The sequence below is a fragment of the Gymnoscopelus microlampas genome, assembly GCF_963454915.1.
Source record: "Gymnoscopelus microlampas genome assembly, chromosome: 5".
Lineage (NCBI taxonomy): Eukaryota > Metazoa > Chordata > Actinopteri > Myctophiformes > Myctophidae > Gymnoscopelus > Gymnoscopelus microlampas.
Window position 1 is genome coordinate 58,277,968 of NC_139942.1, and position 27,105 is coordinate 58,305,072.

Sequence of the window (27,105 nt, forward strand, 5' to 3'; positions counted from 1 at the left end):
TAAAAACACCCTTGTTTGACCCCTCACATGCTACTTAAAACAGAATTAATTTAGATTATTTTCCCGCATAAGGTTATGGTGGGTACGTACCCCAACTTTCGGCAGCTGTCACAGATTCCCCTAGAGAAACTGCATTTCAGTCTTTATGAGATGTGTTACTAGACACCTTTACAAACACATTGGTGAAGACATTTCTTGGTAAGGAATGTATTCCTAGATATGACATTATTCTGATAATATTCCCTGACTATAACAAGACATACAAATACACACTACTATGCAGAACGTCATACAATCAGCTTACATGTTACTGGGATGAAAAACAAGAAATATGTACAATAGAAAGTTTTTGGAGGAGGGGGGGTGGGGGTAGGTTAAGCCTCCTGAAGTTGATTCTTTTGATTCCAAAATATTTCAGTTTTTCTTTTCAAGACCTTTTTCGAAAACAGCAGATCTACAAGCTCACAAAGCTTTGTGAGCTTGTAGATCTGCTGTTTTCAAATAGCAAATGTATATACAGGCTCCTGTGGCCATTATATTATAGACCTGGTTTGCTTATTTCTCTCACTAAATCTGGCAACGGTGCTCGCTGTCACCTGGTCACGTGTCCCTCACGTCACGTGACCGTCCTCCATAATCCAACATGGCGGCGCCCTGTGCCGCAGCAGGCTGTGCGTCCAGAGCGGCAGGTAGAGACACACACGCACACACACACACACACACACACACACACACACACACACACACACACACACACACACACACACCTAGTAAACACTATCAGTACAATGTACACGACGTACTGATAGGGGTTAATGTTAGCTAATGTGGCTAAATGCTAACCTGACCTTCCTCTCTGATGATGAGGAGGAGGAGGGTCTTTGATTGCAGGGGTGGTAAAAGTACTCAAATGTTTTACTTAAGTAAAAGTATCAATAATGCAATATAGAAGTACTCTTGTTACAAGTAAAAGTCCAGAATTCAAAATGTTACTTGAGTCAAAGTACAAAAGTAGGCATCAACATGTACTTAAAGCATCAAAAGTAAAAGTACTAAAATATTAGAAAATAGCAGATCCACAAGCTCACAACGTGAGCTTGTAGATCTGCTATTTTCAAATAGCCTAGGTATAAAATAGGGTCAAAGTGGTTACTGTATGTTTTATAATGTAATATTTATATATGTAAAGTAACTAGTAAACTAAAGCTTTCATGTAATTGAAGCTGAACAGAATCTATTGACAGAAAGTAGATCGTAACATGACAACAGTGATTTTTATCAAACAAATACTTGACAGCTGTAATAGAGTACAGAGGTCCTGACGTCACTCGTTCATCCCCAGGTTCATAAAGTCATTTCTCTATGGAGAATAACATTAATAATAATAATGATAATAATAATAACTAGAAAATGTGCTCCTCGGAGCACAAGTCTCCGCCAGCAAATATTGGAATTTATTCCAATATTTGCTCAAGATTGGAACTTTGATGATAGTGTGTACGTCAGATGGCACATTGACTGCATTACCGTGGATTGCCTTGAACTTGTTGGCAACTTGTTGGCATGCCAACAAGTTTCATGAAGGCAATATGTTGACTGTGTCATCAACTGTGATCTCAGTTTGTTAGTTGCACTGTGTCATCAACTGTGATCTCAGTTTGTACTGGAATGTACTGTTCTTGATTAATCCTGTCTAAGCTATTTATATTACATATTGTGATGACACCAGTGTGTCTACATAATGTATTGCTCCGCCATTTCTCAGCCATTTTGTGATTATTCCTGTCTTACCTCACTTTGAAAGAGACACCGGCTCTTTCAAAGTGACACATCTATTTATAGGCCGCTATACGTCATGCGTCTCACTAGCCAATCAGAGCACACTCTTTCACCGTATTGTCACGTGTCACGTGAGGCTTGACCGATGTTAGCTTGGCCGAGGGGGGGGGGACGGAAAGTGAAAACATAGTCTCCTGGCGGAGACAATAATACATCAGACTTATATAGCACTTTTCTAGTACCCAAAGTCGCTTTACAAAACAGCTTAAAAACAATGTTATTAGGAGAAAAGAAAACATTAAAAAGGCTAAAAACAAAAGGCTAAGACTTAGAGGAAGAAAGTGAGGTTTGGTTAGGTTTAGGCAGGGAAAGCCAGTCTAAAGAGGTGGGTTTTTTAGGGAGGCTTTGATGTGAGGTGGGAGTGGGTTGGGTTCCAAAGGGTGGGGGCCGCAACTGAAAATGCCCTGTCTGTCACCCCAGGTGCGTTTGGGTCTTCATAGAATCGTCTCATATAAGAATTGTGGTCCAAAAATAAACAAACTGTCTCTGTGATATTGTCAGGGAGGAGGTTCTGTATGGCATTGGTTCTCAAAGTGGGGTCCGGGGACCCCCAGGGGTACTTGAGGGGGTTCCAGGGGGTCCCCAGCTAAATGATGGATCGGAACCAAATGGACCCTTATGGGTCTGTAACTCTGAAAGCGTACACATGGAACCAAATGGACCCTAACGGGTCCATTTGGTTCCATTTGTACACTCTCAGAGTTAAATTAACATTGATTTTACAATATGAATTGGGGTCCCAGTGATAGAAATGTCATTAAATGGGGGTCTGTAGCTCTAATGCATGTCAAAATGGGGGGGTCCTTGAAATTATAATGGTTGAGAATCACTGCTAGAGCTCTGAAAAAAATCTTATCTCTTATGGGGGTCCCTGGCATATCTTTTCAAATGGGGGTCCGCGGGCTAATAAGTGTCAATGTGGGGGTCCTTGACGTGAAAAAGTTTGAGAACCACTGCTCTGGATTAAGAGCGTCTGATAAATGCCTAAACTCTAAGTGTAAACTGTATGAATGGACTGTCAATGGAGGGTGTTGCTTTTAGAGCTTGTAGGTCGGCTGTTTCCACTACTAATGATTATGTTTAAATGTAAAGACGTTCTGTAATGATGATGATGACAGCCTGAGTCATGAACACATATATGCTCCTCCTCAGGTGTGGGCGGGGTCCTCCAGAGGCTGTGTGCTGGTGGTCCCACCCCCCTCCAGAGGCTGTGTGCTGGTGGTCCCACCCCCCTCCAGAGGCTGTGTGCTGGTGGTCCCCCCCCCTCCTCCACCGGTCAGCAGCAGAGACGTTTCTTCTGGAGGAGATGGAGGAGTTCTCCTCACAGTGTGGTCCGCCCGGCCGCTGTACGCCCCGCCTATGCTGTGCCTAAGGTACTGGTCACCCCTACCTCTACCCCTACCTGCCCTTACCCCTACCTCTACCCCTACCTGCCCTTACCCCTACCCCTACCTCTACCCCTACACTGTGTCCAATGTACCGGTCACTACCCTATTTAAATACAAATGTAAGTTTTCAGGATTCCAATTCAAAAGTAGCAAAAATAGCAGATCTACAAGCTCAAAACTGCGACGCGTTTTGAGCTTGTAGATCTGCTATTTTTGCTACATTTGTGTGACATAGAATGGCCAGACAGTATATGTAATGTGTTCCTCTGTAGTGAGTGTGTTAATATAGAGGTCCTCTACATCATTAAACAGACAGTATATGTAATGTGTTCCTCTGTAGTGAGTGTGTTAATATAGTGGTCCTCTACATCATTAAACAGACAGTATATGTAATGTGTCTCTGTAGTGAGTGTGTTAATATAGTGGTCCTCTACATCATTAAACAGACAGTATATGTAATGTGTCTCTGTAGTGAGTGTGTAAATATAGTGGTCCTCTACATCATTAAACAGACAGTATATGTAATGTGTCTCTGTAGTGAGTGTGTTAATATAGTGGTCCTCTACATCATTAAACAGACAGTATATGTAATGTGTCTCTGTAGTGAGTGTGTTAATATAGTGGTCCTCTACATCACTAAACAGACAGTATATGTAATGTGTCTCTGTAGTGAGTGTGTTAATATAGTGGTCCTCTACATCATTAAACAGACAGTATATGTAATGTGTCTCTGTAGTGAGTGTGTTAATATAGTGGTCCTCTACATCATTAAACAGACAGTATATGTAATGTGTCTCTGTAGTGAGTGTGTAAATATAGTGGTCCTCTACATCATTAAACAGACAGTATATGTAATGTGTCTCTGTAGTGAGTGTGTAAATATAGTGGTCCTCTACATCATTAAACAGACAGTATATGTAATGTGTCTCTGTAGTGAGTGTGTTAATATAGTGGTCCTCTACATCATTAAACAGACAGTATATGTAATGTGTCTCTGTAGTGAGTGTGTTAATATAGTGGTCCTCTACATCACTAAACAGACAGTATATGTAATGTGTCTCTGTAGTGAGTGTGTTAATATAGTGGTCCTCTACATCATTAAACAGACAGTATATGTAATGTGTCTCTGTAGTGAGTGTGTTAATATAGTGGTCCTCTACATCATTAAACAGACAGTATATGTAATGTGTCTCTGTAGTGAGTGTGTAAATATAGTGGTCCTCTACATCATTAAACAGACAGTATATGTAATGTGTTCCTCTGTAGTGAGTGTGTTAATATAGAGGTCCTCTACATCATTAAACAGACAGTATATGTAATGTGTCTCTGTAGTGAGTGTGTAAATATAGTGGTCCTCTGCATCATTAAACAGACAGTATATGTAATGTGTTCCTCTGTAGTGAGTGTGTTAATATAGAGGTCCTCTACATCATTAAACAGACAGTATATGTAATGTGTCTCTGTAGTGAGTGTGTAAATATAGAGGTCCTCTACATCATTAAACAGACAGTATATGTAATGTGTCTCTGTAGTGAGTGTGTTAATATAGAGGTCCTCTACATCATTAAACAGACAGTATATGTAATGTGTCTCTGTAGTGAGTGTGTTAATATAGTGGTCCTCTACATCATTAAACAGACAGTATATGTAATGTGTCTCTGTAGTGAGTGTGTGTAAATATAGTGGTCCTCTGCATCATCCCTGCAGCACATCGTGCGGCCCCCCTACGTGGGCAGAGCGGGGGTCCCAGAGTGGCCAGACTACATGGAGATCAAAGACCAGGAGCAGATCGAGGGTCTGACCAGAGCCTGTCAGCTGGCCAGACATGTACTGCTGCTGGCTGGACGCAGTCTGAAGGTCTGTCTGTCTGTCTGTCTGTCTGTTAGTGTCCGACCGATATGGATGTTTGTGACCGATAACCGATTTTAGAGAGGTTTGGATTATATCGGTCACTGATAACCGATGATATGCAACCGATATTGTGAATTTTATTAGCTGTAATGAAAATAGGCCTTTTCTGTTTTAGTTTTTTACATTTACATTTAAAAATGTACTGTACAATTTTGAGGTATTTTTTACTTCAGTGGAGTATTCCAATTTTCAACACTTTTACTTCTACTCTCTACGTTTACTTCTACTACATCTCAGAGGCAAATATTATATTTTTACTCCACTACAATTATTTGAAAACTTTAGTTACTAGTTGCTTTTTAGATTAAGATTTAGAATATTATAAACAAAACACACATTATCCACTTCAGCCCTATATACATTTCGGCCATTTGAAAATAGCAGATCTACAAGCTTGTAGATCTGCTATTTTCCAAAGATTTTAATGCATTTGAAAACTTGTGAAACTGGACATTCTGCATAATGAGTAGTACAGATGTGCCACTTCAAAACTTCACACGTTACTGTTCTTTCCCTGAAAGTGCCTTGAAAAGGCATGTTTTCCTCCCTGTTCTGCCCTTAAAATTGCACTGTTTTGCCCCTGAAAAGAAGTTGTCACTACACACCCCCGTTTTTCCCTTCAACAGACACCCATATACATGAGAACAAAAGAATGTGTGTTGAAGGTGTCAGACTCATTATGAGGCGAAAGGTGATTTGAAGAGGTCCTTGACCATTTGCTCAAATTAATTAGCATCATAAAAGCAGTGATCCTCAAAATAATTCATCATTTTAACACATTGACTGCCAAGGGGTTTTCTAGAAATGGCTTCCCACTGCCAAGGTTTTTGACCATTCTGACTCATTTTTGAGGGCCCACAGAACATTTTGTACTAGGACTATGAAAACATAGAATATCTAAAAAAAAAGCTTAGAATCTCTTCTTTCATCTGAAAGAAAAAGTGAGTTGATACCATGCTCCGTTCTTTAGCTAGAGGAGTTTGAATACAGCTTGGTATGCACCAAAAAGAGGCCTTTTTCTTCAGAAGCTGAGATATGAGCGTTTTAGTAAATGACACACATTTAGAGGCATAACTTGATTTCAAAAGTGTTTCAAATTTATTTCGCGCCTTCATTGACATCAGTCATGTAAACAATACTTGTTTATATAAAAAAAAAAAAATTGCTTTTGATTGTACATTTATTGCTCTGTTTCGCTCCAAAGTGCTCAATTCAAACAACATTTTTCACTATATATTTTTTTTCTTCATTTTTTTTTTCAAATAATAATAAATAATAATAATTCAAAGTTGATGTGCAACATCAATATATTCATCGAGAGCGTCATTTTCCAAACTTTTTGCCCACACAATTCAAAATCTCAATACTACATTCATAGCAGATCTACAAGCTTGCCTTTTTTTCTCTTATGCCATTTATGACATGAATCTCTAGGGAGTACAACAACAAATTGGTGCTATTAGAGCAAAATAAATAAATAAAAGTAAAACATCTGCCTGGCATGAAGCAGTATGAATAGGCAGGTTGAGGTTGATAGGTTGAACAACATAGTAGCAGCTGCTTCACAAAGTGCTTTCAAAGTCATTTCAAACTAAACGTAACTACATCAAATAATAAATACTAATCATTCAAATCAATAAATTGAGTGCAATCAGTGCAAATAAATACATAAACAAAAATAAGTGTTTATTTTAGGATGAGTTGTTGGAGGAAATCTGCACTCAAACCAACCTCTATGCCTCACAGCAGCCGCGCAGTGACAAGAAGTATGGCAGATCAAAGAAGTGGAAAGCGGTGGATCTAAACGAGCTCAAGCGCTTCCTGGGGCTCTTTCTTCTGACAGGAATCAACCAAAAGCCTGAGCTCGAAATGTACTGGTCCACTGATGAGTACATCGAGGCCGCTGTCTTCCGGAAAGTCATGCCAAGGAACAGGTTCCAGGCCATTTTGAGCAACCTCCACTTTGTGGACAACACCATCCCCCGCCCTGTACCAAAAAAGCCCGAAGACGCAGACAAACTCTGGAGAGTCCGCCCAGTGCTGCAGTCCTTGCTGGCCAATTTCCAGGAGATGTACCTGCCGAGCGTGGACATCAGTCTTGATGAGGGAATGCTGTTGTGGCGGGGACGCCACAGTTCAAGGTCTATGCCCCACAGAAGCCGGTCAAGTACGGCATCAGGTCGTACATTTTGTGTGATTCAGCAACAGGCTACCTCCACAACATGCTGCCATACTGTAAGCGGAAGCAGACACTACCTGCCATCATAACACAACTCTTAGGCAGTTTAGCCGGATGTGGATATAGGCTCTATATGGACAACCTGTACAACTCGGTGGGGACGGCCATTATGCTCCTGGACAAGAAAAATACATACGTCTGCGGGACCCTTCGTAAGAAGCGAGGACAGCCACCAGCCATCGCAGATGTTACCCCTGCAAAGCTGCCACTGGGGTCCACCATCTCTCGCCACTCCAGGGACGTGATGGTACTTGCATGGCGAGCCAAGAAAACAAAAATCGTCACGATGATCTCCACCTTGCACCCTGATGGCATGCTGCCCGTGTCCAGGAAGGAGAAACATCACAGGAAGACTGAGCTCGAAATGTCCTGGTCCACTGATGAGTAACAGCTGAAAGAAGTCCACGGGCTCATCAGACTGCAGAGCAGCAGCGGCGTTCTGAGGACCCGGAGTCCCAGCTGTGAAGGGGATGTCCTGTGAATTATAGAAATAGATCATTACCATAAAATACTTTTTTCTTTCACACACACACACACACACACACACACACACACACGATAATAATTCTTACCTGCACGACCAGCTCCACCAACCGCTCCACCAACTGCTCCCTCCTCCACCTCCTCCTCACCACTAGCATGCGACCCTGTGTAACATAACATATACTTTTTTTTTAGATATTATGTCCATCTTTAGCAAAGCATTTATCATCCACAGACCACATGCATATATACACTGAATAAATAAATATGAGAGAATACATTTACCATTACCCTGGTTTTAGCATTTTTTCATTCCTGTGCTATAATTGACAATTCACTCACCCCTAATACCACACACACACAGCTCTTTGAGCTTGTAGATCTGCTATTTTTACACAATAAAAAAATATCAATAGAGCCTAAACATAATCATCTCATAAGATAGATGCATGCATATACACACACACACACACACACACACACACACACACACACACACACACACACACACACACACACACCTGGTCGCGTATTACTTTCCCTGGTCGCATATTACTTTCCCACGATCTGGCACGATCAGGCTGTGGCCCGTCTTGAGTGACTGTATGTGGCTGTATGTGAGCAACGAACCACAGGTTGAGAACCGCAGCCACATACAGTCACTCAAAACGGGCCACAGCCTGTCGTCTATGTTGCCAGATCGTGGGAAAGTAATACGCAACCAGGTCTATGAAAACGAGCCCACAAGAAGCGAATAGCCGAGTATTAGGCCACATGGGCACTTCAAACATATCTAAAAAAAGGTGAAAATAGTCCATCTACAAGATCACAACCACAATTACCATAATTTCCAAGCAGATTTACAGAAAAACAAGTCCAGTGTGGCTTAGCAGACCTAGCCCTGAAACAGATACAAGCGTCATGTGAACCATGGCTTAGCAAACTGGCAACGCGGGCAACGACGATAGTTTACTTTTCTGCATTGAATCAACTAAACGCACGGTCAGATGAAGTAGTAACGAATACAACTCGATCAAATCAACTTGTAACACATAAAACGATAAAGAAAAGTATGCTTACCACTGGAAAAAAGACTGTTGCCCCGACTGAGAGCCGCCGCCGGCCGGTTCCCAAGCCGAGCCCTCGGCTCTTGGATAAACTTTTTGAAAATGCACAGAAAGAGGGCTTCGCGCATGCCCCTTTTGTAGGTTTCCGATCTCAGGACACCTGTTATTTTTCCACCGTGGCTTTGATCTGAGGTCACAATAACCTGGATCCAGATCCGAGTGCGAGCATTGACGTGCACACCCTCCCTTCCCCCATAGAGCGGCTGCTGCTATTCGGTGATTACAGGCAGTCAGAGTGCATGGATGCGCGTGCACATTACCAGCGTGGAATGTGATGTGCACACGCTTCCTTTTGTTGACTGCAGCGCAGCTGAGGGAGAGAGAGAGAGAGAGAGAGCGATCGCTCGGATTCAACTTTAGGTTTGCCTGATCACTGCTTTAGATGATGTTTTGTGTGATCACATGTTCAGATTTTTTTATTTTATTTACAAAACAACAATATTGGCGGCGCGATCAGTCAGTTTATCAAAGGGGTAACATGCTGTGTGTTTGTGTTATGATCTGTGGGGAAGGTTGCTGCTGCGGGTGCACGTTACGAGTGCGAGCATTGACGTGCACACCCTCCCTTCCCCCATAGAGCCAGCTGCTTGCTATTCAGTGATTACAGGCAGTCAGAGTGCATGGATGCGCGTGCACATTACCAGCGTGGAATGTGATGTGCACACGCTTCCACAACGAACCTGCCATGCGGCTTTGTTGATTACTGCAGCCCAGCTGAGGCAGAGAGAGAGAGAGAGTGATTACTGGGATTAAACTTTAGATTTGGGACCCCTGATCACTGCTTTAGATGATGTTTTGTGTGATCACATGTTCAGATTTTTTTTTTTTTTTTACTTCTACGTCATTTTCATGTAAGAGATTAACCAACAAAGTGCCTGAGGGGTTAATCTAATGTAAACCATTAAAAAGACCTTGGCCCGTAGGACTACGGGCTTGGCACTTAACGGTTGGATTTAACGGCCCGTAGGACTACGGGCTTGGCAGTCAATGTGTTAAATGCCCTTCTTTGTCCCTCTTATTGCCCTGGGAATCCCCTGAAAATTTACTGTCTTGGCGATGGCAGGACATGTGAAGTTTTGAAATGGCACATCTGTACTTTCTACTTTGTACTTTAAGTCAGAATCCTGCAACCGTTTGACAGGTGAAAATGGGTGTAAAATATACTTTAATAAGATCACGGGTTCGGGGACGGGCGGTTCTGAACTAGACGCGAGTAGGTAACATTTTATTGTGAAAATCAGAGAGCACTGTCTCCGCCCAAACAACATCACTTGTGTAACTTAACACAGCACAACGGCATGGAGCACGCCGCTCAGTTATCTTAACTCACAAAAACACATTGAACATCCTGTTAAACCAGGGGTCTTCAACAGGGGGTCCGGGACCCCTAGGGGGTCCTCAGAGCTACTATAGGGGGTCCGCCAAATATTTGTGTGATAGGATTTTTTTTTTCACATTAACCACTTGAACGCTAGAATTCCTTTTGTGAGGGGAACATTAGCCAAAAATAGCAGATCTACAAGCTCTCAACGCCTCGCGCTGCGAGGCGTTGAGAGCTTGTAGATCGGCTATTTTTGGTAAAGAGGCTATATGTGTAGAGGGAAAAAAGAGCAGACTAAGTAAAAAAAAAAAACTTTAATCTGAAACACGATTTTATACAATATAGAGTAGGCCGGGTCCCTGCTTCATCTCTCTCAGCTAGGGGGTCCTTGGCCTGAAAACGTTGAAGACCCCTGTGTTAAACCTTCAAATTAAAACCATCTGACGACGTAAACGACAACACATGTGTAGTGCGTATGTGCACGTTCGCGCGTGTGGCTAAAGCTCGCTCCTCCGTCTTCACTTGATTTCTGAACGAACCTGACCACTGAATGTAGCTCTATTGTTGAAGGCTGCTATGGTATCCTTTTCAACACATTTCAACACGCTTTTAAATTGAGTGACTGTCTGTTGGCTATTTACATTTTACTCTGCATGTAATCACAGGTAAACGGGCGGACAACGGGTCCATTATTTGACGGGCGGACGCGGGGCGGTTCTGGTTCGTATTTTGAAATAATCACGGTTCTCAAAATTGGACCCGTGCAGGACTCTGCTTTAAGCACATTTTTATACCTAAACTTTTGTTTTTTAATTCCGGACTTTTACTTGTAACAGAGTATTTCTGTATTACAGTATTACTTTACTTAACACTTCCGTGACTAAGCAATCAATGGGACCGATTTTGAGAATTGAAAGTGGCTTAACTTCTCTCAGGAAGCTCTGAGAAAGTTTTCCTAACTTTTCCTAAATATATGTTTCAAACCATCTCCGTTTTTTTTTTTTTTTTTAACTCATTATAAATATGAAATACATACCATGTATCCCATCCCAGCCGTTTTATTTCGGCTAAATTGATCGCTCTCCCCCTCTCTCCCCCTCCCTAGAGCACTTTACACCTCGAGACCCCCCACAGAGCGGCCCGTAGACAGCAGACTTGCTGCTGCGCAACTATTCTATGTTGCCATGTCTGCTTATTATAAGCGACTTTGGGCGTCTTTCTATTATTATTATTATTATAATGATATATATAATTACATTATAATGGTAATACTTTTCTACTCCACTACAACTCAGAGGCAAATCTTGCACTTTTACCCCACTACAATTATTTGAAAACTTTAGTTAGGCTACTAGTTACTTTGCAGATATAAATATATTTTCATACTTGTTTAGATTAGAGCTTCATGCATGTCCTTTTGTAGATAATTTTTATTAGGTAAATATTTATATAGAAAGGTCTAACCAGGGACTGGGGTTGCAAATTTGCCTCGGATATAAACTCCATTTACAATGCAATGGTTTCATGCCTCACTGTTTTCTTAGGGCACAATGCATGCAGTAACATTTTCATAGACCTGACTGCTTATTTTTCTCACAAAATTTGGCAACCCTTTCACTGCAGTGTACAGAGTGTTTGCTACTGGATCGCGCTGTTTTAAAATGCTGTGCCAACAGATGTGATCTACAAGCATATGGCTCGTCAGGCAGCGATTGTTTTATGTTTGTAGATCAGATATTTAGCGCAGGAATGAGCACATTTGTGGAACATATAGCGATGTGTTCACTTGTTACGCTGACAAGGAGATGAGAGGGACAGGAGAGGAGACGCTTTCTCATCAGCGTGAACAGCTGATAGAATGAGAGCTTTACGCTCAGACAATAATGTGAATATTATATAATATAATATTGGTTTGTCAAGAGATATCCATGTGTTTTGCACAATGGAGATCACGTAATCTAACCCTAACCCTAACCCTGGAGTCACGTAATTAGACAGTGGCTTCAGTGGTTCATATAGGCTCCATGTTTCACTGAAGAGTTTAATGTGTGATGCTACAGATCGCGCTGTTTTATACGCTTTTTTTTAAATAAAGATTTTACATACAGAATCTGCAGTTACCATTACAAGTTAGCCTAATTTTATAATGTTTGTGTCTGCCTACAACAACAACATTATGTGGGCTCACTGACTGCGCAGAGTGCAATTGAGATGTTAATGGCTATTTAGAAGACAATGGAACCCCCCACTGTGTGGGTGAGAAGGTGTCAGCTAGTCTGGAGCACAGAGGTGAGACAGTAACGAATAGGAGAGCTTGATTTCTTGTTCAAAATGACCGTTTTGCAGGCTGTGTGTTGGATAATGTAACCTCAGTCATGCCAGTGTTAATAAGCAAACCCGCTGTAGACAATTAATTAATTGTGGTGGTGTTGTTTTTGTTTGAGGTGTAACAAGCCAAAATGACGACGCTCAAATAGAAGTGAGTAGCCTCACCTCAGCCTATCATTTATCATTATTATTATAGGACAATCCACAATTATTTATACTAACTGGCATGTTTTGGGCTGAACCAGTCATCAGATTGAACTAATTTACTGTTGCATCTGGGAAAAGTATCCGCTGGTTGAAGCTGCTTTGGTCGACGATGTTTTTGTTTGGTTTGCTGTTGTGTAGAGTAGTAGAGTATGTACTGAAAGTAGCAGATCTACAAGCCCAGCGCACTCTGCTGGACAAAATGTAGCATTACACCAGCAACGTGCTTTTTGAGCAAAGCTTTTTTTTTTTTCATATCAGGGAGAAATTTCACCGATATGATCCGATATAACCAAATAAGGCCATATCGGCCTTATGGGTACCATATATCGGTGACCGATATATCGGTCGGACACTTCTGTCTGTCTGTCTGTCTGTCTGTCTGTCTGTCTGCTTGTCTGTCTGTCTGTCTGTCTGTCTGTCTGTCTGAAGGTAGGTGGTCAGTCATACTGTAATACATTATATAATAGCCTCTCTGCACAGCAGCCATATTGGAAAGACATTGTGTCGTTGAATTGACATGGTTCTCAGTGTTTGACCTTTGTGTGTTCCAGGTCGGCATGACAACGGATGAGATAGACTTCATAGTTCACCATGAGACCATCAGACACAGCGCCTACCCCTCCCCCCTCAGATACGGGGGCTTCCCCAAGTCTGTGTGTACGTCTGTCAACAACGTGGTGTGTCACGGCATTCCTGACAGGTACATACACATATATACACATCTACTCTCTATTCCTGACAGGTACATACACATATATACACATCTACTCTCTATTCCTGACAGGTACATACACATATATACACATCTACTCTCTATTCCTGACAGGTACATACACATATATACACATCTACTCTCTATTCCTGACAGGTACATACACATATATACACATCTACTCTCTATTCCTGACAGGTACATACACATATATACACATCTACTCTCTATTCCTGACAGGTACATACACATAGTGTCAACATGAACACATGTACTCTGTCTTTGTATATTGACATATTTCTCCCCTTCAGTAATACCAAAGGACCCTTCATTAAACCCCGCCCCAAAAGCGATCCAATCGTCCAATGCTAGCTTAGCAACTTGGCAAGCTTTCGTCACCTGTCATAGCTGTCGATGTTATTTCACCCGCACACACACACACACACAGTCATTTGAAACGTAATAGCACGAATATGAATACCACGATAACGCAATGGTGACTATGAACCAGCAACAGATTCCACGTACCCAGTAACGGTTGAAGGGTGCTTTTCCCAAGCCCAAATCTGCACTTAAACTGCACGGCTGCATGGCTGTGTGTGTGTGTGTGTTGTTCAACACATACACAGCTTAACGTTGGGAAAGTTACACAACTCACCCGCCCAGGTGGTGTCAATAATACTAATCACCGTAATCATAACAACATGCAGAATCACAGCGCTGCCTGTTATGGATTCCACACGTTAAAAGTATATTAATTTATTTGTTTGTCTATGTATTAACTGCTACTATGTAGTCTTACCCTGCGGTACATGAAAACTCCTCTTGGATGAACTTCCCCCTGGTGTTTGCACTTTCCTTTTTTACGGTCCGTACATCTGTATAAACGTTAATATTTCAAATATAAAGTGCTTACCCCATGGCCACGGATGTTACAATTATGCGCGGACCTCTCAGAAGTGTCCGTATTGTTCACTAAAAAGCATTTTAATCCGATCAGTGGCCATTTTCTCATAGAGTAATGATGTATCAGAGTGTAATACACCTCCCAAACGATATGGTTGAAAAGCATATGGAGCATATGGAGAAAATACAGAGAAAATCACCACCGATCGGATTAAAATGCTTTTTATTGAACAATACGGAAGATATGGGGAATTTCTGAGAGCCCGTACATAAATGTATCATCCATGGCCATGGGGTAAGCGCTTTATGTTTGAAATATGAACGTTTATATGAACGTCCAACACACTCGTGACAGACGACCGTGGTGTATCCATGGCTATTACTCCCTCTAACATTTCCCGTGTTTTTAGTTTATTGAAATAATGTCATGCACATGTGTCCAATGCATTGCCTACTGCAGGCCTTGTTGACTAGATTTAGAAGAGATTATGAAGCTCTTGCTCCTGAAATGATTGATTTTATATATAAGGGGAAAAGCCGTCATTTAACATGCAAGTCAATGGGTGACAAAGCATAGCTTGCCCCAGACCTACCTAGGTCTTACAGAAAGGAGTGGGCGTGGCTTAGCGAAGGGTCCATTGGTATTGTATTTGATGTCGTTATCGTTGATTAGTCACCTTTACAACGAGGTATAATGTGTAAGGATCGTGCAATTGTGGAATGTTCACAGCTAAACTCCCTCAATATGCTTCTGTTGGTAATCACTGTAGTTTAGAGCGACCTGCCAGCTCACAGCTGCACTGGAAAAATACCATCAAGTAAAATACAATACCAGTTAGTATTGAAGGAGAGAAATAATAATTAAGTTAAGTTTCTAATTCATTTTGTCAGACTGACTGATGCAAGATGTTTGGGTCTGGAGAGTTCTAGACATAGGCATAACCCATACACAATGTTTTGACCCATGTTTTGTTAAAAGGAAAAAAAATACATGCAAATTCTAATCAATTTGAATAATGTAGATTTGATTGTAATTCAAAAAAAATAAAAGTAAAATAGCCGATCTACAAGTGCACATTGCATTGCAGTGCAATGATGCGTTATGAGCTTGTAGATATGTTGCTTTTGAAAACTTTTTACAAACTTTAAAATGCACAATACATACAATACATATCACCTTGACATGATCAAGTTGGAGCACCGTACTGTTAGGATTTAGAAAACATGTTTAGATGTATTTGGCCCATGAACCCCCATCTCAAAATGTGTTGTTCCAGGGACCCCCCCTGAATCAAAGATTTGAGTTACAAATGTTCACTATTTAAAAAAGAAATAGCAGATCTACAAGCTCATAGCGCGGCACTATGTTTTGAATAGCCAGAGAAATGTTAGAATGACACGGATGTGTTCCTGTACTGTTTGATTCTTACTGCTGTTTGACTGTAAAGGTTTATTATCTTATCTTACAGCCGGCAGCTTGAAGATGGAGATATGATCAACATCGATGTGACTGTAAGTAGAGCCGTCACCAGTGGTGGAAAAAGTACTCAAATGTTTTACTTAAGTAAATGTACTTAGTTACTTTCCACCACTGGCTGTCACCATTAACACATTGCCTGCCATTGACAACAACAAAATAAATCACAAGAGGGCGCTCTAACACAACGTATGAATGATCCCTCCACTCTGAGAGAAGGAATGGATGGATGTGACGTCATCCCAAAAACTGTCACTTCTGTCCATTCACTCCTATGTTAGGATCTGTAGAAATACACATCTAGCTCACATTTCTGCTTTCTTTTGTGTGAAAACAAGCCTTATTCAATGGGCGATAGCAACAAAATGGCCGATTGTGGTAAAAATGTTTTTGTTCCAGTGGATAGAGGAGGCCCTCCTCTGGTTCCTCTGGGTCCTCTGGAGGCGTTGTGAGTGTGTAGATCTGTGTATCTGTAGTGTGTAGATCTGTATATCTGTAGTGTGTAGATCTGTATATCTGCAGTGTGTAGATCGGCTATTTTCACAATCTTTGCCTTTCTTAGATACTATTTGAATCAGAATCAGCTTTATAGTCACATCACAGGTTTACAGAAATGAAACAGTGGGTGATAATAGTTTTGGTGCATAGTTCCATCGTTGTCACGTCCTGGGTCTGGCCCTCAGCCCCTCCCTGCTCCTCTTGGTCTCTGATTGCCTAGAGCGGACTCAGCTGCGGGTGGCAGCTGTGCCTAGTTGGCTAATGAGCCTCAGAGACTATTTAATACTGTCTGTGACTTTGCTCTGTGCTGGTTCATTATGTAGTGTTCAGGTTCCTAGTTTCCAGGTCCCCGTGGTTTCACCTTGTAATGTATTCACCCTGTGAGGTATACCCAGGGACGTGCACAGATAGACTCTAGGTGGTGCTAGAGCACCTGCCCTTTGCCCTCTTGACCAGAAGTGCCCTTTTGAAAAAATATGATTTTTCTTTTTACCATAACCACTCGAAACCTAGCATCCTTTTTCTGAGGAGAACTTTAGCCAAAAATAGCAGATCTACAAGCCCACAACGCCTCGCAGCTTGTAGATCTGCTATTTTTGGCACAGAGGTATAGGTGTAGAGGGAAAAAAGAGCAGACCAAGTAAACAAAAAAAAGTATAATTTACTTGAGCACCTGCCCCTCAAAATGGCTGTGCACGCCACTGGGTATACCTATGTTTACATTATTATTATTTCAGTAAAGATGTTGTTACCTTGGTTTCCTGAGTCTACTTTAATGTTGAGTTCTGCATATGGGTCCTAAGACACCCGGGTCCCTGACAATCGTATTGTTATTTCCATAGGAGAAAAAAAAGAATGGGAAGAAGAAGAGAGGGGGGGGGCAAGTGGGAAAGGAGATCAAACAAGAGAACCAAAAAACAAACAAACAGGTTATCTACATATTTACACATGGTACCTGAGATAAGATATACTTTACGGTGCTTGAGCATAGCAGCAGATGTATACTGTGTTAGTTAAGGTGCCAGAAAACACACAATAAAAAGACAAAAGTCAGTGGGATTAAGGTGCAAAAAGTTAGTGCGTGTCGACCGCATAATCCACTTAAAGTAGACTGACACTGATATAATCCATGAGGAAGAGCAAGACAAAAAGAGTCATTTGTCCCTGAAATAATCCCTGGTATGTCCTTGGTGTAATAATGGTATAATCTGGTATAATCCACAGGTAGGTCCAAGGAAGAGCTAAATCCAAGTCACTTGTCCCTGGTGTAATCCACGGGTACTACATAGCATTGGTTCTCAAAGTGGGGTCCGGGGACCCCCAGGGGTACTTGAGGGCATACCAGGGGGTCCCCAGCTAAATGGTTTATAGGAACAAAATGAACCCTTATGGGTCTTTAACTCTGAGAGTGTACAAATGGAACCAAATGGACCCTAACGGGTCCATTTGGTTCCATTTGTACACTCTCAGAGTTAAATTAACATTGATTTTTCAATATAAATTGGGGTCCCAGAGATAGAAATGCCATTAACACATTCCATGCCAGCGTTTAATCTCATAATGTACTCACCAGCGCCAGCGTTTTATTGTTGTTTTTTTGTTTTTTTTCATGTCGCCATCGACCTCGCTAAATCCGTTATAAAAGTGCGCGTTCATTTGGTTCTAAACACACAGGGGATCTGTGTGAGACGAGCAGTGAAGGCCGCTTCGCTTTGCGATCCGCCATCTTGAAGCTACAGCGGTGAACGCTAAACAGTGATCAGCGAGGAGAAAAACAACAACCGACATAATCGACTTTTAGTTTTCGTTCTAGACAGGAAACGGATACGATCGGAAAAAAACGGAACCCGGATAATTCCGTTTCCGGTGGTGCTACCGGAACCGGAAGTGTATCAAAAACAAATGCAATGTCAACTGCTGTTTTTGAATAGCCAAAGAAATCTAAAGTGACACAGATGCGTTCCAGGTCTTAATGGGGTTAATAGTTTAGTCCTATTGTTATCACACTGTATATGTATACTTACTGTATGTTGGTTTGTTTACTGTCTAGTGACAAAACTATGTCTCTCCCCATCCTATAGGTCTATCTGGAGGGTTACCACGGCGACACGTCAGAAACCTTCCTGATTGGCCGGGTGGACGAGGCTGGGCGGAGCCTAGTGGAGACGGCCAGACGCTGTCGAGACGAAGCCATCGCCGCCTGCAGGCCTGGAGCCGCTCTGTGCGTTATAGGAAACACTGTGAGGTACACACCTAACACACTCTGTACTGTATGCACACACACACACACACACACACACACACACACACACACACACACACACACACACTGTGTGTGTTATAGGAAACACTGTGAGGTACACACCTAACACACACTGTACTGCAGGGGTCGCCAATTCCCACACTTACAAATTGTGTGTAAAAATTATAACAGACCCCCCTAAAAAGCACTACACAAGAACCCCAGGCCTAAAATAACTGTCAGATTAGAGGAAAAAAAAATCGAAATGACAAAAACAGAAATCAAAATCCACCCAAAACCGCGAAGTTTTCGCCCAAAACCGCAAAAAAAAAAGTGCACTTCGCGCGAGTGCTGAATTCGGGCACCCGCACGCTTCACGCGCGGGTGCGAGGGCACCGGCCCTCAGCTTGGCACCCGAGACAGAATTTGGCCCTTGGGAAAAACTAATTGGGGAACCCTGCTGTACTGTATGCACACACACACACACACTGTGTGTGTTATAGGAAACACTGTGAGGTACACACCTAACAGACACTGTACTGTATGCACACACACACACACACACACACACACACAGGCGCACAGGGTGATTTTTTTTTGGGGCGGGGCTCTTTAGAGTTATGTTACATAAATTCCACATGTAGCATTGCATGTCTTACACTAATGGAGGCAAGATGTTATAATAACTTATTACACGGCTTGGTTACACGGATGGTTGAATGCTTGATTCTGGGGGGATGAAGGGGTCCCAGCTTCATCTCTCTCTCTCTCAGCTAATAATGCCATTCTAGTCATAATGCATAATGCCATTCCAGTGACGTCATAATACTGATGTCATTGTATTATGACCCTACTATAACACTATCAATACTCAATACCAGCAACAGTCTTAGCGATCCCACACTGTTTCTTCAGGAACAGTACTTTCTAGTTATGTCTCATATTGTGTCTCCAGTCAGATGGCTCAGGCCAGTGGTTTCCAGGTCTGTCCATATTTCATTGGACATGGAATCGGATCCTACTTCCACGGTCACCCTGAGATCTGGCACCATGGTGAGTTATAGATCTACTACATTGGTTCTCAAAGTGGGGTCCGGGGACCCCCAGGGGTACTTGAGGGGGTTCCAGGGGGTCCCCAGCTAAAGGAACCAAATGGACCCTTATGGGTCTGTAACTCTGAGAGTGTACAAATGGAACCAAATGGACCCTAACGGGTCCATTTGGTTCCATTTGTACTCTCTCAGAGTTAAATTAACATTGATTTTACGATTTTAATTGGGGTCCCAGAGATATAAATGCCATTAAATGGGGGTCCGTAGCCTCTAATGCATGTTATACTGGGGGTCCTTGAAATTAAAACGGTTGAGAATCACTGCTAGAGAGCCGTAAAAACCTTCTCTTATGGGGGTCCCTGGGTTATCTTTTCAAATGGGGGTCCGCGGGCTAATAAGTGTCTATTTGGGGGTCCTTGACAGGAAAAAGTTTGAGAACCACTGATATACTATACTATAGTTTAGTTTACTATAGATCTACTTTCCTATAGTATACTATAGATATACTATACTATAGTAGACTGTAGATCTACTATACTATTTGCTATAGATCACTATGTTAGTAACAAACACTATATCAGAGGTGATGTAACGTTGATGATGTAGAGGAACACTATATATTTACACACTCACTCCAGAGGAACACATCACATACACTGACAGAGGAACACATCACATACACTGACAGAGGAACACATCACATACACTGACAGAGGAACACATTACATACACTGACAGAGGAACACATCACATACACTGACAGAGGAACACATTACATACACTGACAGAGGAACACATCACATACACTGACAGAGGAACACATCACATACACTGACAGAGGAACACATCACATACACTGACAGAGGAACACATCACATACACTGACAGAGGAACACATCACATACACTGACAGAGGAACACATCACATACACTGACAGAGGAACACATCACATATACTGACAGAGGAACACATCACATACACTGACAGAGGAACACATCACATATACTGACAGAGGAACACATCACATATACTGACAGAGGAACACATCACATATACTGACAGAGGAACACATCACATACACTGACAGAGGAACACATTACATATACTGACAGAGGAACACATCACATATACTGACAGAGGAACACATCACATACACTGACAGAGGAACACATTACATATACTGACAGAGGAACACATCACATACACTGACAGAGGAACACATTACATATACTGACAGAGGAACACATCACATACACTGACAGAGGAACACATCACATACACTGACAGAGGAACACATCACATACACTGACAGAGGAACACATCACATACACTGACAGAGGAACACATTACATATACTGACAGAGGAACACATCACATACACTGACAGAGGAACACATCACATACACTGACAGAGGAACACATCACATACACTGACAGAGGAACACATTACATATACTGACAGAGGAACACATTACATATACTGACAGAGGAACACATCACATATACTGACAGAGGAACACATCACATATACTGACAGAGGAACACATCACATATACTGACAGAGGAACACATCACATATACTGACAGAGGAACACATCACATACACTGACAGAGGAACACATCACATACACTGACAGAGGAACACATCACATACACTGACAGAGGAACACATTACATACACTGACAGAGGAACACATCACATACACTGACAGAGGAACACATCACATACACTGACAGAGGAACACATTACATACACTGACAGAGGAACACATCACATACACTGACAGAGGAACACATCACATACACTGACAGAGGAACACATCACATACACTGACAGAGGAACACATCACATACACTGACAGAGGAACACATTACATACACTGACAGAGGAACACATTACATACACTGACAGAGGAACACATCACATACACTGACAGAGGAACACATTACATACACTGACAGAGGAACACATTACATACACTGACAGAGGAACACATTACATACACTGACAGAGGAACACATTACATACACTGACAGAGGAACACATCACATACACTGACAGAGGAACACATCACATACACTGACAGAGGAACACATTACATACACTGACAGAGGAACACATCACATACACTGACAGAGGAACACATTACATACACTGACAGAGGAACACATTACATACACTGACAGAGGAACACATCACATACACTGACAGAGGAACACATCACATACACTGACAGAGGAACACATTACATACACTGACAGAGGAACACATCACATACACTGACAGAGGAACACATCACATACACTGACAGAGGAACACATCACATACACTGACAGAGGAACACATCACATACACTGACAGAGGAACACATTACATACACTGACAGAGGAACACATCACATACACTGACAGAGGAACACATCACATACACTGACAGAGGAACACATCACATATACTGACAGAGGGCAGAAACGCGTTTTGAGCTTGTAGATCTGCTACTTTAGCTAGTTTTGAATTGGAATCCAGATTTATATTTGTTTAGCTAGTTTTGAATTGGAATCCTGAAAAGTATCCTTTTTATTTAATTTCAAATGCATTTAGTTATACTCACACACACACAGCTCTGCCTGCAACACAGCCTGAGTGAGGAACACACACTGACTTTAGCTGTTCATACCATTTACTCAGGACTTATGTTTAATATGAGCGGGTGGTATGAATACATGTGCTTACAACATCTGATGAGAACTGAGCTCCTGACCCCTGGGTAGTTGAGTATAGTAGCATTTTTCTTATTTAGCAATAGTAGTTGTACTCTAAGTGCTTTTCTATTAGTACTGTATCATTAGCTTGTGTGTTAGTCTGTATTTTATAGTTGTATTGTATTTGTGCTTCAAGCAGTAGGCTATTGGCACTCTCGAGTTACGTAGGAGTATGGGGCGGCAGTGGTTCAGGGGTAGAGTGGCCGGGTAGAGTGAACTGGAAAACCGCAAGGTTCACAGTTCGATCCCAGGCTGGGGCACTCCCCTAGAGTTAGTGTAGAAGTGTCCTTGAGCAAAGACACTGAACCCCTAATTGCTCCTGATGAGCAGGTTGGTGCCTTGCATGGTTTCCTCCGCCATCGGTGTATGAATGCGTGTGTGAATGTGTGAATGGCACAATCAATGTAAAGCGCTTCAGATAGAAGCGCTATATAAATGCACCATTTACCATTTAGGAGTACGCAGACGATTAGCAATCAGTTGAGCTGGCCTTATACCACCAGCTGAAAGCGGCGTCCAGCAAACGAAGGCCAGGCGAACAAAGGCGACAGGCGACTTTGCCGACTTGGATCAGACCTCTTCAGGAAACACTACCCTTCCTCTTTGCCTGGCCTACTTGTTGTTAACTAGTTGTACGAACGCTTATTTTATTGTTGTATTGTTTTATTGGATCTTGTTTAGTCGATACACATAGCTCTTGCTCATTTGATTTTGCTATTTTGTCTCATCTGTTTAAGACAGTAGGTAGCTGATATATTGCACTTTTACCTTAGCGCTAGGTATACTCTTAGTTGCTTGTTTTTTGCAGAAAATGCACTTCAGACTTCTGGTGATTAGTAGTTTTCGTTCCCTACCTATGTTGAATGCACTTATTGTAAGACGCTTTGGATAAAAGCGTCTGCTAAATGACTGTAATGTAATGTACATGGATCACGGGTCCATTTGGTTCCATCTGTACCCTCGCTGAGTTAAATTTAGATACCTTTAATGTATTTGATGTCATATTATCTTATGTTTTCAGCCAATGACAACGATGTGATCATGGAAGAAGGAATGGCCTTCACTATAGGTGAGATCTACAAGATCTGATATTCACGCTATGAAAATAAAACATGAAATATGCATTTCATGTTTTATTTCATTTTGTGCCTATGGGATTACCTGGGTTAATGTGGTTAAGGTCCCATTGCCTGTGTGTACCTGAACGTGTTCCTACTGGTCGTTGGTTCTCTGGGAGTCCCCAGCAAAATGTGTTAATAAAGCATCACGATCATTTTAACCTCTTTAACCTTTTTATACTTTGGGCTGTTCAAAAATAGCAGATCTACAAGCTCATAGCGCGGCACCGAGTGCCGCGCTATGAGCTTGTAGATCTGCTATTTTTGAAAAACTCTGAAAGTTTATGCAAATCTTTGAATATATATATATTTTAAAAGCGAACACTTGTAACTCAAATCTTTGCTTCTGGGGGGTCCCTGGAACAACATATTTTAACATGGGGGTCCCTGGAACAACATATTTTAACATGGGGGTCCATGGCCAAGTACATGTCACTTTGGGGGTCCCTGACATGAAAAGGTTTCAGAACCACTGATTCAGATAGCATGTTGTTTAGACAACAGACGACAGGTTCATTTGTAGATCTGTTGTTATATATATAATCTTTATTCCAGACTCATGCGTCAATATAAAAAGAAAAGACATCACATAATATAAAAAGAGTTATGTTCTTCAGAGTGTGTAGTTACAGAAGTACACTATGTATGAGTGTGTATTGCTTTTCAGAGCCCATTCTAACAGAGTGTGTAGTCACAGAAGTACACTATGTATGAGTATCTATTGCTTTTCAAAGCCCATTCTAACAGAGTGTGTACTCACAGAAGTACACTATGTATGAGTGTGTATTGCTTTTCAAAGCCCATTCTAACAGAGTGTGTAGTCACAGAAGTACACTATATGTGAGTGTGTATTGCTTTTCAGAGCCCATTCTGATGGAGGGCTCTTCAGAGTTCAGAATCCTGAAGGACAAGTGGACAGCAGTGTCTGCAGATGATAAAAGGTCCGTAATGACATTATTGTCTCCGCCAGGAGAGTTTGTTTTCACTTTCCGTCAGCCAAGCAAACATTGGTCGAGCCTCACGTGACACTTGACAATACGGTGAAATAGTGTGATCTGATTGGCTAGTGACATATAACGGGCTATAAATACATGTGTCACTTTGAAAGAGTCTTTGCCTCTTTCAAAGTGAGGTAAGACAGGAATAATCACTAAATGGCTGAGAAAGGGCGGATACTGTAACAATTGGATAGGACACTTACACAGACAGGACAGATAGGACACTTACACAGACAGGATGGATAGGACACTTACATAGACAGGACGGATAGGACACTTATACAGACAGGACGGATAGGACACTTATACAGACAGGACGGATAGGACACTTATACAGACAGGACGGATAGGACACTTATACAGACAGGACGGATAGGACACTTATACAGACAGGACGGATAGGACACTTATACAGACAGGACGGATAGGACACTTATACAGACAGGATGGATAGGACACTTATACAGACGGATAGGACACTTGTGTCATGTTACTATGACACAGTAACATGTTCTATTTTTTGTAAGAATTAGAACATTCCCAACATTCCCAACACAAGTCTGCTGGCGGAGACTTGTGCTCCGAGGAGCACTTTTTCTAGTTATTATTATTATCATTATAAAACTCCTCCTAATCCTAATGTCTCAAACTGCACCTGAAATCAGAACTTTAGGCACTAAACACAATCATTTGATTACAATTGTGTGTGTGTGTGTGTGTGTGTGTGTGTGTGTGTGTGTCTGTGTGTGTTTGTGCAGGTCAGCCCAGTTTGAACACACTGTGGTCATCACCTCTGATGGAGTGGACATCCTCACTAAACTACCAGAAGAAGAGATCAGTCCATAACACAGTGGACATCCTCACTAAACTACCTGAGGAGATCTACTGTCCTTGTCCTGACCCTGTGGACAATCCAACAGGACAGAACAATAGGGCATAGCGGTTCCATTTTGTGATGCCACAGATCGAAAGCCTGTTCATTCTTCCCATAGAGATTTCGTAAAATATTGATATGAATTATTTTAAGCCTGTAACGGGGCGATTACTGATGATGTCACAACCTCTGGAGCCTGGAGGGTTGTCCTGTAGAGAGGGAGGTCAGGGGTCAACAATATTTATATAAGAAATGGGTTGCACTCAGAGATGCAAGAGTGAATAGTCCAGCCTTCGTTAGTCTCGTGTAGCCAGACAACTATTCCACAATCTCTGAATGTTATATAGAGTCTGGAACTACAACTCCCACAATCCCAGAGAGGAAACTGGCACTCTCCGCCAGGCCGAAGGCATGGTGGAGAGTATGTTTTCGTTCCCGTCCCAAGCTAACATTGGTCAAGCATCACGTGACACGTGACAATATGTTGAAAGGGTGTGCTTTGATTGGCTAGCGAGACGCATGACGAAATAGAGCCCTATAAATAAGTGTGTCACTTTGAAACATTGTTTACATGTTTCAAAGTGACATCAGTGCCATCAGCCAAGCTAACATTGGACATGTTAGCTTGGCTGATTGAACATGTTAGCCAAGCTAAGCAAGGCACCACTCACTTCACACAGGGTGTGATTTTTAGTAAGAATTAGAACATTCCCAACATTCCCACAATATTAAAATAGCACAGGTCTGCTGGCGGAGACTTGTGCTCCGAGGAGCACATTTTCTAGTTAGATATCTTTACACTTTACTTTTTCATTTCCATTTCTGCTAAGCAGCAAGCTATGTATACTTAGATGATTTGTATTTATATTAGGATACATTTGCGCGACTGTAAAGACGAAACGGAAATGGAGAAGAGGCTTCATATCCGCTTTATATTCTAATCATGATCAGAGCTTCAGAGTCCCAGACTGTATGACCGGAAACATTTTAAAATTGTGGGAGGCAACAGTCTGGTAACGCGAGACTAAGCCTTCGTCAGCTGGATGGCCCAAACGTGTGTCCATTTCAGAGACATGTAAGACAGAAGTCAAGTCACTCTTGCCAACCTGAGAGCGACCCATTTCTTGTATAGATGTGGTAGATCTAAACTAGGACATCGCTCCAGAGGAGTTGTAGATCTAAACTAGGACATCGCTCCAGAGGAGTTGTAGATCTAAACTAGGACATCGCTCCAGAGGAGTTGTAGATCTAAACTAGGACATCGCTCCAGAGGAGTTGTAGATCTAAACTAGGACATCGCTCCAGAGGAGTTGTAGATCTAAACTAGGACATCGCTCCAGAGGAGGCGGTCGCTACTGGACTCCAATTCTGTTCTTTTGTGGATAATTGTTGTCACTGATTTCAGATCGGCATCTCAATCTATCTACATGTTACACACCGGTTCTATCATGGCACTGACAGTGTGAAACATGTGGTTCTGATCTGTCTAGCGCAGGGGTCTTCAACAGGGGGTCCGGGACCCCTAGGGGGTCCTCAGAGTTAATACAGGGGGTCCGCCAAATCTTTGTGTGATGTTTTTTTTTTTTTTTGACATTAACCACTTGAACCCTAGCATCCCTATT

The 27,105-nt window shown here is 41.9% G+C and overlaps 1 protein-coding gene across 1 annotated transcript; it reads left to right on the plus strand.

Moving 5' to 3' along the window:
• The first annotated feature begins 637 nt into the window (after positions 1-637).
• On the plus strand, positions 638-27,105 carry metap1d (methionyl aminopeptidase type 1D (mitochondrial)). Its single transcript, XM_084057577.1, has 10 exons — positions 638-689; positions 2,992-3,212; positions 4,935-5,084; positions 13,395-13,543; positions 15,931-15,973; positions 18,518-18,681; positions 19,634-19,731; positions 23,515-23,562; positions 24,474-24,552; positions 25,368-27,105. The coding sequence occupies exons 1-10, from the start codon at positions 644-646 to the stop codon at positions 25,453-25,455; spliced, it is 1,086 nt and encodes a 361-aa protein (XP_083913703.1). The 5' UTR covers positions 638-643; the 3' UTR covers positions 25,456-27,105.